The 12,033-nt window shown below is 34.6% G+C and overlaps 1 protein-coding gene across 2 annotated transcripts; it reads right to left on the bottom strand.

The window, feature by feature from the left end:
* Positions 1–7,935: 7,935 nt before the first annotated feature.
* LOC143596036 (uncharacterized) lies at positions 7,936–11,701 on the bottom strand. 2 transcript variants are annotated; one of them, XM_077074915.1, is made up of 5 exons: positions 11,540–11,701; positions 8,945–10,550; positions 8,780–8,840; positions 8,269–8,492; positions 7,936–8,170 (listed from the first exon to the last, which is right to left on the bottom strand). In XM_077074915.1, exons 1-5 carry the CDS (start codon positions 11,655–11,657, stop codon positions 8,113–8,115), a joined length of 2,067 nt encoding a protein of 688 aa, XP_076931030.1. In that variant the 5' UTR covers positions 11,658–11,701; the 3' UTR covers positions 7,936–8,112. The 2 variants fall into 2 exon arrangements, with proteins under 2 accessions (XP_076931030.1, XP_076931029.1); XM_077074914.1 differs by having other exon boundaries at positions 8,945–10,553; positions 11,540–11,693.
* Positions 11,702–12,033: the final 332 nt, after the last annotated feature.

Raw genomic sequence — 12,033 nt, 5'->3', positions numbered from 1 at the left:
TCTATCTTAATCTTTGTGTTTTTCAAACCAAGACACTTTTAATGGGACGGGGGTTCTATATCTTATTTATGTTTTAACTTATTATATAAAATTTAATAAAATTAAAAAAATATTTGTTTTTTAAACATTATTATTTTAGAAATTAAAAAAATTACGTTCATTAAACATATTTAATTAAAATGATAATTCAAGTTACAAGCATGACACTGAATTTAAAATTGCAAGTACATAAGATGGAAACTACATAATTATTCATCAAGGGAAAAAATTTTGCCATATATGCTCAATCAGGTCATTTTTTAGAGCATTATGAGATTCTCTATTGTGAAGTAGTGCTCTGTTGGTCATATAACTTGATAGGTCCGCAATTCGTTCGGTATAGTATTGGAAAGGTTGTTCATCGTCTTCAGTAGAGCTTCTTCGTTGTCGAATTTTAGGCCTGTAATTTATATATTCAGATGGATCATAATAGTGAAGATATGTGCCTCGTTCATCCTCAACGATCATATTATGGATGATTATGCATGCCATCATAATTTTTCCCATCATATCCTTGTTCCACACAAGACATGGATGTCGAAGAAATGGAGATAGAAAATTAGGAGTTAATGTGAATATATTCTTATTCTATCCAATATACATAATAAATAGAAGTAGATAATGTTATATTTCTATATTAGAATTTTTATCCAAAAAAATCTAACAACCCAACAGAGTGTGGACACTTGGCGAATTAAATAATGTCATAATTCTGTAAAAAATACCTTGAATTTTTACAAGTATTAACAACACAAAATTTACATATAATATTAAAAAATTACATGTTTTTAAAATTGCTCCATTTTTAATTAATTTTATATCGAAATGTTCATAAAAACAAACTAAACAAAACTGCTTTTTTTTAAATAAGTTAAAGAATATAAATTATTAAATAAAAATCAAATTGTGTAGAAAAGAAACTGTGTAAAAGAAAAGAAGAAAAAAAAGGAATATTTAAATGAATGAAGGTCATGACCTGGGCTGTGCGGACGGCTGGTCGCTGAATTAGTTTGATTTATTTTATTTTTTTAATTATCAAATAGTGTAACAACCTTACAAGAGGTTGTTGATAAACTTAGTCTAATAGCTCTGTTTGTTTTGACAGGCAAAGTCATTGGAGATGTAAACTCCTCTTCCTTTCCTTGGATAAAGAATCGGAAGAAATTGAAGTCACTTGAATGGGAAAAATGGGGGTGTTTTAATTTCGTAAGTTTTCCTTTGTAGTTGTAATTGTAATATCTTGTTTCTTTTTGTTGTATTTGGCCTAGCTTGTTAGTTTTAATACATAACCGCCTTTCAAAAAAACAGGTGAAGACCTTAAATTTTCCCCAAAGTCAAGGATTTCGTGAAAGTGAAGAAGAAGAATGCAATGTGAGTTCTCTTATGCGTATAGTATAATGATCTGGTCTGGAACATGATGTAAAGCATAGCCGTCCAATAGCGCATTATTATGAAACAATGGTTGTCAAAATATATAATTTAAGAGTTTTTTTTATTTACACAGTCTAATATGTCGGTTAAAAGAAATAAATCAAATTAAATTAACTTTAATACTAATACCTTTCAACTAACATCATTTTGATGGGACGACCTATTTTCATTGGACCCCAGGATCACGAACTTGAAAAGAACAAAAGATATAAAATTAGGGATAGATTCTTTCGGTTTGATAGCCAATTGAATGGAATTAGAATTGGAAAAGATCTCCTTCCACTTGAATGAACTACAAGAATGAAAACCGTGCTTTAGTTAATTAATTGATGCTAGCCGGAAAGTCGGATCTGACTCGTGGTCGTGGCTGGGAGATCCTTAGCAGATACAATATCCACAATTATGTTTTAAAGTGGAGTAAATGGGTCTCATCCAAGTGTATTATTCACTAGTTTGATCTTCCTGTATTACGGGAGTTTATTTAAGTTTTTTGTTTTTAATCGTTTTGCTATTTTATTATGATTTATTTTATTTTTTTAATGTAGTTTGTTTTACTTTAATACATATATATTAGTTTGTTATTATATTTTTTTGTGCTTGGGTATTTTCAATTGAGATGTGTAGTTTAGATTTTTAACGAACAAAAATACACGAACACGAACATGTTGATTTTTTTAAATGAACAAACATGAACACAAATATATGTCTAATGAAAAGGGGGACGTTGATGTAGTTGACGATGGCGGATAGTATCGGAAGTTAACCGGCGATGGAGACGATAGACCAGCAATGGAGAACATGTAAAGAAAATAAATTAAATTAGGGTTTGAGGATGAAAGTATTTACCAATAAATAAGATCTTATAACCCATTTGAGAGCTATTAGGGTTTGGTAAGACTCATAACCCGTGGAAATTATTCTTTGATGATTAAAGGGTTATTTCACTAATAAATGAGATGTTATAACCCGTTTAAGGGTTATCCGGGTTTGGTGAGACCCATGACCCGCGAAAATTATTGTTTGATTATGAAAGAGTTTCACAAATAAATTAGATGTTATAACCCATTTAAAGGCTATATGGGTTTGGTAAGACACATACCCGCGATTTCGGGTCAAATGCATGAGAAGCCTCCATTTAGAAATCAAGTAATCTGGTGGCTCTAGAGAATTGGGGGACAACCTGAGAGCGACACGTAGGATTTTATTGTATGCAATTATATAGATAGTTAGATGCCTGGCGATTAAAAATGGATAGAATTCCAACCAAACAAGCTCTTATTAGCAGGAACATCTCTCTCCCGGATTCTATTTGTGTGTTTTTCAATCTCGAGCAAGAATTTACTAATCATATCTACATTGGGTGCTCCTGGCGGGGGCTATTTGGGATGCTTTGATCGCTTGGTGTAAATCCTCGTCCTTCTTCACATTCTCGGTCATAGACCTTTTAGAAGTCCATAACCATGTGGGTCTAGGTAAAAGGGAGAAGGAGGTTTTTCATGATATAATAATTACCGCTTGTTGGTGTATTTGGAAAGCTCGTAACGAGAAACTTTTTTAAGGTGAAGATCCGAGATATATTTTGTGACACGAGATCCTATAGTATTAGTATCCTTTGGTTCAAACATAGATCGAGTTGCAAGTCGTTAACTTAGTCTAATTGGTGTAAATTTTATTTGATGTAGTAGCGGTTTGTTCTTTTGCCTTCCTCCGGGTTGTGGAGGTTGGTTTGTGGCTTCGATCTTGTTTATAAAGGTCACAATTCAAAAAAAAACATTTTTTTAACCAACACTTTTATCAGAAAAAAGAAAAAAACTAATTAAATATTAGATTCGTTACCGAGTTACAACCTTTGTTCTTGAGTTTTTTTAAAGGAGAAAAAGGAAAGGAAAACCAAGGATAGTTAAAAAATAGGTGTTCTTGAGTTTTTTTTAGGATGGAAAGAAAATGAGTAAGAGAAGTTAGGAGGGATTAAATTGATGTTTTTTCTCAATAAATTATCCTCTCAAAAATGGCTGATTATTAAGGATAAAAAACCAAATTACAACCCACTAAGAACATAGTTATCCTTTCATTTCCTTTAATTTTCTTCCAACTCAAGAACACACCTAGGGGGTGTTTGGTACAGAGAATGGAATTGTAGAGAAATGGAATAGAGAAATGGAATTGCAGAGAAAGGGAATTGGTCTGGAGAATGAGAATTGACTGTTCTGTTTGGTAGTACAGAGATTTCAGTAGAGAAATATAGCTGAGAATCATTTCTCTTGTTTGGTACATAGAAAATAAACAGAGAATTATATCAACTTTATCATTAGCACAAGTATTTTTTTCGTAACAAATATTTATTAAAAAATAAAAAACATATAAAAAGATGCATAAATTCCAACCAAAATATGCATTGATCAAACCAATTCACATACAAAACATAGTTTTTAAGCAAAAAAACATCAACCATAGTTAAAACCAATTCACATACAAAACATACTTCAACCATACACAACTATCCCATTGAATCATCGGTATACAACTCGACCATCTCAATTTTCTCTTCTATTGTCAACGCAAGAAAAGAACGTCCTAGATCCACATCTTTACCAATCAAATGAGCTGCTTTGAACCGTTTTTTCGTAGTGATACCTGGTAAAGCTTTCAACTCATCACTAACCTTTTCATAGATTTCACGAGCCTCCATACCTTCTTTGCTAAGTTGTTCACCCACCATCTCCCCAAATCGAAGCAAAACTTCCTTGATATCTTTGCAAGACTCTCGATATATCTCATCTGCATCGGTGCTTCTACCTCTTTTGCGCTTGCTTGTTACACTTCCTGTTTGTCCTTCAGATCTATCAACATTTGGAACGGCTTCATCAACAAAATCAAAGTCTTCAATATCAACAGGTGAGCTTTTTTGCGTCTCTTGAACAACATCTTCTTCTCCAAGGTCAACTGCTTTACTACCAGTAGCTCTATCCTTACCGAATATGGTACACAATTTGTCAACTGCTTTACTACCCGTTTCTGCTCATCCGAATTTGGAGTAGCAGAGCTGGTTCGAGCAGGTACCTACAAATACATACAGCTTATGAAAAGGTCATGAAACTATATACACATATCTACTTAAGTAGTTATCTAGATTGACAAAACTCAAAAAAAAAATCTATGCACATAGCTATGATAAATACCTGCATTCCATTTATAACACCGGGACTAATAGATCCGAACTGAAGAGAAAATGTCCCAGAAGCATCAGGCGGTCCTAAGAACAAAAAAACACCAACAAATAAATTGTAATATGCAAGTACTCTTAAAATAACTCAAGCTTAATCGCACATCAAAATTGTTTATAATTCTGAAAAGTAACAAACTCTGTACCTTTAACAGGAGTAGAAGGACCTTTGGTGCCAGAATTAAGAGGAACCACATTTGTTTGTGGAGCCTTTGGCAAGCCCGGTGTGCTTTTCTGGACCGATGCATCAGCCGGCTTTATAGCAGCACTAGTAGATGAAGCAACAGGTCTTCCTAAAATAATTAATTAAACAATATAAAGCATAGTTATTAAAAGCCCTCGCTTCTTGCGCCTAGGCCCATTTTTCAGGCGAGGCTCAACAAATGCGCTTCTAGTTCCTAGGTGAGCGCTTCGGCATTGTCACAACATAAAAGCCAAGCAAAAGAAATGCAAGGGCTGCTACAGAAACTTAGATCTAGGAGAAGTCAAAGGCATTATATTGATATGTTTTGTTGTTCAAGTTTTGGAATCACATTTGAATCTTGACTATTTTCGAACTTTTAGTACTAATTAGATGATATTAAATGTTATATAGTAGCTTTTGTTTATTTTATTTGAAGAATAGTATTATTTTTCATATGCATAATACATTTTAAATGTTTTATTTAAGTGCGCATATTTTTCCTCAGGCCCTCGCTATTTTTGCGCCTTGTGCCTAGGCCCTATGTGAGGTCTATGCGCCTTGAGTGAGCCTAACACATTTGATAACTATGATATAAAGTTCACAAAAAATGCACGTACATAACTAAAGTCTACACAAATCCATTAAAATTCTGTTGTCCTCACCTCCTAATCTGAATGTAAAAAAGATAACCATTGTTCTGTATAATAAGTAGAGTTAGAACTCAAACAATCAACTCACCTTTTTAAACACTATTTTTCAAAATAATGTAAATGTTACAATATTTGATATTTGATATTATGTTACTCCACTACAGGCATGGTTGTAAGAATCCCGACTAGGCGCCAATTAATCCCGACTAATCCCCGATTTATTCCAATAATCACTAGTCCCCCATCCCACTGCCCGACTAGCGACTGCTACAACAATGGCTACAGGTCTACATTTTCTTTTACTGATTTTATCATCAGTTGATGTAAATACAAAATGATTTGTAAACTCATCTCCAAACTGAAACAAGTTGTCCAGTGAACGACGATAAAACTTCATTTTATATTAGGCGAAATGTCTTTAAATTTGAGCTTAATTTAGCTATTTTCACTAAAACACTATCACAAGGAAGCTTAATTTATATACTCAATCAATAAACATACCTCTTAATGCATGTTGAATATGTGCAGTCGCTTGACCACCAGCCGAAGAATTCGAATAGCCCATACTCGCATTCACATTCGGATTCAAAGCATTCACCCTAGCTTGTACTCCTTGTGCATTACTACTACCTACTTTCTTATAACTACAAAACAAGCCCTAATTTAATAATATACTGTTTTGAACAAGTAAAAACCCTAAAAATTACTTTTACCTTTTACCGGAATGAAATGCAGAGCCGCCTCTTCCGCCACCACCACTACCGTATCGTCTGTAGTGAGGTGGCGCGTTTTTCTCGCCTCTGACGGACATATATTCAGTACGGAATAATATAATAATAATATATGTATCACCTGAAAGGAGGTAAGCTACGATTATTTGACAAATGATAGTGATATTGCTACAGCATTATTATATAAAGTAAATGTGAGAGTTTGTAAATAAATGAGTTACCGGAGGTTAGGGTTTAGTGATCGGTGTACCGGCGATCGGAGTGGCCGTGGAGGAGTTGAGACTGAATGAAAGATGGGAGAAATGAAGGAGGAAAATGGGAGAAATGAAATCAGAGAAATCCAATTCTCAGCTTTTTTTAGAGAAACAAAATCAGAGAAATGGAAATGGTTTATTTCCATTTCTCACCTCTTTCTTTCATAAACAAACAAGAGAATTCTTTCCAATTTCATTTCTCACCCCTCAATTCCCTCTACCAAACACCCCCTATTTCTTTCCCTTTCTTTTCCTTCCCTTTCTTATCCTTCTCTATCCTTTCATTTTCTTTCCTTAATTAAAAAACTCAAGAACAAAGCGGAAGTTTGAATATGTATGTACAACAAGTGTCCCTTTCCTTATTCTTCTCTCACTATTCTTCTATCACCATCCAATAAGGAAAGGGTGATCAAATTGGGCCATGAACTCATTATAACCGTTACAAACAAAATTGGGCCTACTTATGGAAATGAACATGTCTCAATTAATTCTCTAAGTGAGGTAATCCAAAAAGAAGTTATTTTATTTTGTGATTTCTAGTTATTATTTAATTTTTTTTTACAAAATTACTATGACCTGTAGATAATTTTGCTTAAAGTTCAGCTTTAGCTTTTGAGTAATAATCTCCATATATTTTTTTATCTTATAAGTTTGTTGGATTTTGATAGTTATTATGGATTGATTTGTCTCTACATAAAGAGGTGCCAATGAATTATTTACAAGAACATTCAATGTCAATACTTTATATCCTATTTTTTCAATATGTATATATGCATAATACATTAACTCTTATTCAATTCAATATTATATATCAAAATTAAAAGGATAAACAAGTTATCATCGTGTTTTAATTTTAAACATTTTGGTTTTACGCTTTTTTTTTGTATTATTTGCAAAAACAAAATTCTGGTCAAACGGATAGAGTTGGGTCGGCGCGCCTAGGTTCCAATGGCGAGGGGCGACCGCATCATGTGGAATTTATCTTTTTCGTATATATATAACTTAATCTCGAGCGACCTCATGAAATTTTGACACCGACTCTTAAAATATACTTAGAATTATACAGATATAGTTATATAAAACTAAAACTATAAAAATATGAATTTACATTTGTAAAAAAAACAAAAAAAACGATGGTTCTGCCAAGACTAAAACGCATTTTTTTTTAAATTTATTGGTTGATTTGAGTTTAAGTTTATAAATAAGAAATATGAATGTGATAGAACGATATCTCTGAATAAAAGTTGGATCGAAATATTTAGTTTAGTCTTTTTATTATGTGGCCCGACTTGTCCTGAAAAATAAATACTTAACGATAAAGCAATTGACCTGCAAAAATTTCGACCCGATGAAAACAATTCTTGGTTACGCCGCCACCAGACCATCCAACCTATAAACAGAGACTAAATAACATCTGTGATACCTTCAAACTCATCAAATTCACATCACTATTAAGAGAAACCAAAAATAATAAATCATCAATAAAATTCCTACAAACATAACATACACATCATTACAAAAAACTCTATCCTGCTCATCTTTATAGGAATTTACTCAATGTCTAAAAGCAACAATCGGGCCTGTCAAGTTCACAGCCTCGTTATGCAGCCATTGTTCTCGGAGGCTTCATCCCAAATCCATGTTTCTTCCGCTCGACACTGTCAATACAACACAAAATGATTATATTCTCAATCATACGCCAACAAACATACTAAGAAGGTTAGAATGAGAAAACAAATAAAAGCTGGGGACTTACGTTGGGGCAAGTTTACCGAGGCCTTGAAGCTCTTGACCCGACTCCTGATCAAACACTCTCCCCGATATGTCGATAAGGTACGATCTATGTGCATCCGACGAGAGTCCCCGACTCACAAGCAAATCCAAATCTCTTTGATGAAGCTCTCTCCCATTGACATAAACATTTGTGTTTCCATCCGCACATTTTTCCGGCATTGGATAATTAAACTCCTCAATGAATGGCTGCCAAATCAATCATTTTATATATTAGTTGTATAAGTATACAACTTGATAATCTAGCTTCCACTGGTTTTCAACATGCTTAACATATTTGAACCCATTTAACCCGCTCCGTTTTATCTAATTTTTTATTTGGCCCATCTAAACAATGAGATAATACAGAGTTCGAATTGGCCTATTTATTTGACCCGTCTAAACAAAAAAAATTATAACTTTCTGTAGTTGTAATCCGAATTACAATTTGAACCAGACTTCATATTTTCATAACATATCATGATCAAGAAAATTACCGGGATTATACCACGACACGGGCCACCCATCATACCCCAGAATCCAGCTTTCGAGTCATACCTATATCACAACCAAAATAACAAATAAATAAATAAATGATTATAAATTTACATACTTTGTTATATGCTTACATAAATTTCAAGAAAATACAACTGTTATGTTACCAGTAATCACCGGGCTGTACAGTTCCAGCAAGCTTCTCAGCCTTCTTAACCAACCGATCCGGTATAGGATGCCCGTTGACCGTGACATTGACTATCCCCTGGTCAACATGTTGACTCGACCTCGACAACTCCCTAAAGCTTTTCTTGATCATACCCACATAATGAGACCCATTTCCATTTTGTCGATCCGTCTCCCCACTCGTCTCCCCAGATTCTAACGACGTGCCCGTATTCACACCATATTCGTTCGACGAAATCTCGATCTCACTCGCCTCTGCATCATCTTTCACGAGCCCAAAATTAACGGGCTTTTCGGCCCGGCCCATTTCTGACCTCCTGCTTACGTTTCCTGTTCCCGCTCGGTAATACTTTGTTGAATAGTCAAAGTGATCTTGAAGGCGTGAGCCTGATGGCGGTGGAGAAGGTTTATCGACATTCATCGCCACATCAGCAGGATTTTCATCCAAAATAATATTAACTTTGATTTCATCCACTGATGCGTGCGATACACCAGATTTGTAGGAAGTCAAGCCCGGGTCTTTGACTGACAACTTATCCATTGACTCAAAGTCAAAATTGCCCGAGTTGTCATAATCCTCAGAGGAATCTCCACGAGACTTGTGATCAAATTTTGATTTACCAGAATCTTTATAGAAATCCTTATTGGAATCTTTAATGGATTCTGAATAAACGGAAAGAACGAGTCGTTTGTTGATAACAGAAAGTAACATGATTTCAGAACAAGCTGCGCATCTTATTTTCTTTGCATTCTTTTTGGGTATTTGAATCAATTCATAGCATTGACAGCACGCGATAAACGGAGAACCACCAGCCACGGGGCGGCACCGCCTCGCTCCAGTTGCCAGGATACCTCTAGGAGGACGGCGGATTTCACTAGACCATCTCGTGTGAGGTTCAGAATTATGTGAGTTTAAAGAAAGATTGGAGAACCGGCGGTTGTAATCATGATGGAAAAAAACCAGATCAGTTTGTAAAACGGGCGGTGCTATAGGTGGCAGCGGTGGTGGTGGTGGCGGTGGTGGTGGAGGTTGTTGGTGTTTATTGTAACAAGCTAAGCAAGAACAAGACGGGTGGTGAAACTGACCCGAATAATATGAATGATACGGGTTCGGTTCAAAAGGTGTAATGGGGTTTCTTCTATGATTGTGTGATCCCAACGGGTCGATAAAGGTTTGAACTTGACGCATATGAGCTTTATCCTGAGGTGTATTACGCGATCGTATGATTTCATATTTGAGCTCATCTAATTTCCTTAAAAGCTCGGCCCGGTCATCATCAACTTCAAGATCATTTGTGTTTTGAGCTAGCTCGGCGTATTCATGACGAGGTGCGCGATTGTAATTTGACGGACCTTCTTGAAGATCGGGCTCGCGGTATCTCCAATTCGAGGCCCGAACCGATCTTCGTGACCTCGGTTCTTGAAAATCTATGTCGCTATCGTCTTTTTCGGACCGTAAACTCATGTTCTTAACACTTCTGTTTAAGACATCAAGATTTATTGATTCTTTGGATATTTTGTTTGGGACCACATCACTTTCATCACCCGATTTCTCGGACGATAGACCGGAATCCATACGCTTATTCCCTGCTGCAAATCAAGATTTCAAGAAAATTATGTATGAAGAACACTTCAACCCAAAGGAAACAGAGAACTAAACAGAATATTGACCTAATCACAGGCTAATATTATATGTAATGAAGCTATGAAATGAAGCAATGTGTGTAATAAATATATAAAAAGTAATATAAAAGAGTCAACTAACAAATTTGGGCTTATTCAAAACCAAAAACAGCCTTGAGTTTGACTGCTACAGAAATCCAAAAATACAGAAGAAGTCAAAAAAGATGGTATTTCCAAGCCATTTAATGCATAATTTTTGAAAATCCATCTGAAATTGTTAACAAAATCACAATAATTTGGGCCTAAATCACAAGAAAACTAAACAATAATTATCCAAATTTAAGCCAATTAAAAACCATTAAAAAATTCAAAATTTCACATGTTTTTTGCAAGATCACACACACCCAATTCATTTCTGCATTAACCCATCAATAATAAATCATACATTCATAATTTCATACACCACATTTGAGTTTCTTGAAGAAATCAAGAATGTCGATATTACCAACCAATTTATAGCAAAAAATTTGAAAACCCATATGAAAATCTTCATGAAATCACATTAATTTGACCCAAAATCACCAAAAATAAAAAATCATCATCAAAATTCATACTTTCCCAAAACCCACAAAAAAGATTCAAACTTTCATACATTCATCACAAGATCAGGCACACCCAACTCATTTCTACATTAACCCACCTGAGTTTCTTTAAATAAAAAACAAAAAAGCAGAAGAAATCAAGAAAATGAGGACAAAAAAAACCATCTGAAAATCTTCATAAAATCACATTAATTTGACCCAAAATCACCAAAAAAATATATATACATCATCATCCAAATTCATACTTTCACAAAACCCACAAAAAAGATTCAAACTTTCATACATTCTTCACAATATCAGACACACCCAATTCAATTCAAGAAAAACCCACCAAAAATCAACAAGCTTTACCTCTAAGAACAGCACCACAGCCACCACATTGATAAACTGCATACTCAGTAACCTCAGGGAGCAAGTTTTCACATTTTGGGCACCTAACTAACCGGACTTTAGCCGGACTTTCAGACATTTTTGTTGTCCGGAATCTTTTATTAAAGAATCAAGAGATAGATTTGAGAAATCATGGGTGAAATGATGAAAGCCTGCAGGAAAAGAGTACAAATCCAAGGGTAAAAGAGAGAAGAACAAGTTCAAATATTTATATCAAAAGCTGTTGGTCACATTCACATAGCTCAGGAACAAAGATGTACTTTCCTTTTACTTTTTCTCAAATCCCTTGGGGTTTGCAACTATTTACTTAAATCACCCTTGCTTTTCTTTGGTATTACATAAATTGTCACGGTGTAAACGAGTCTTGAGTATTATGTAGATGGTGATTATCGGCTCGTTAAAAGCTTGAAATAAGCGAAACTTGAAGTATAATTGACCCTAAATTAACGTTTATT

The sequence above is a fragment of the Bidens hawaiensis genome, unplaced genomic scaffold (assembly GCF_021521415.1).
Source record: "Bidens hawaiensis isolate Kalapana, Puna unplaced genomic scaffold, B.hawaiensis_p1.1 tig00045971_1, whole genome shotgun sequence".
Lineage (NCBI taxonomy): Eukaryota > Viridiplantae > Streptophyta > Magnoliopsida > Asterales > Asteraceae > Bidens > Bidens hawaiensis.
This window is presented reverse-complemented; position numbering and strand designations above follow the sequence as displayed.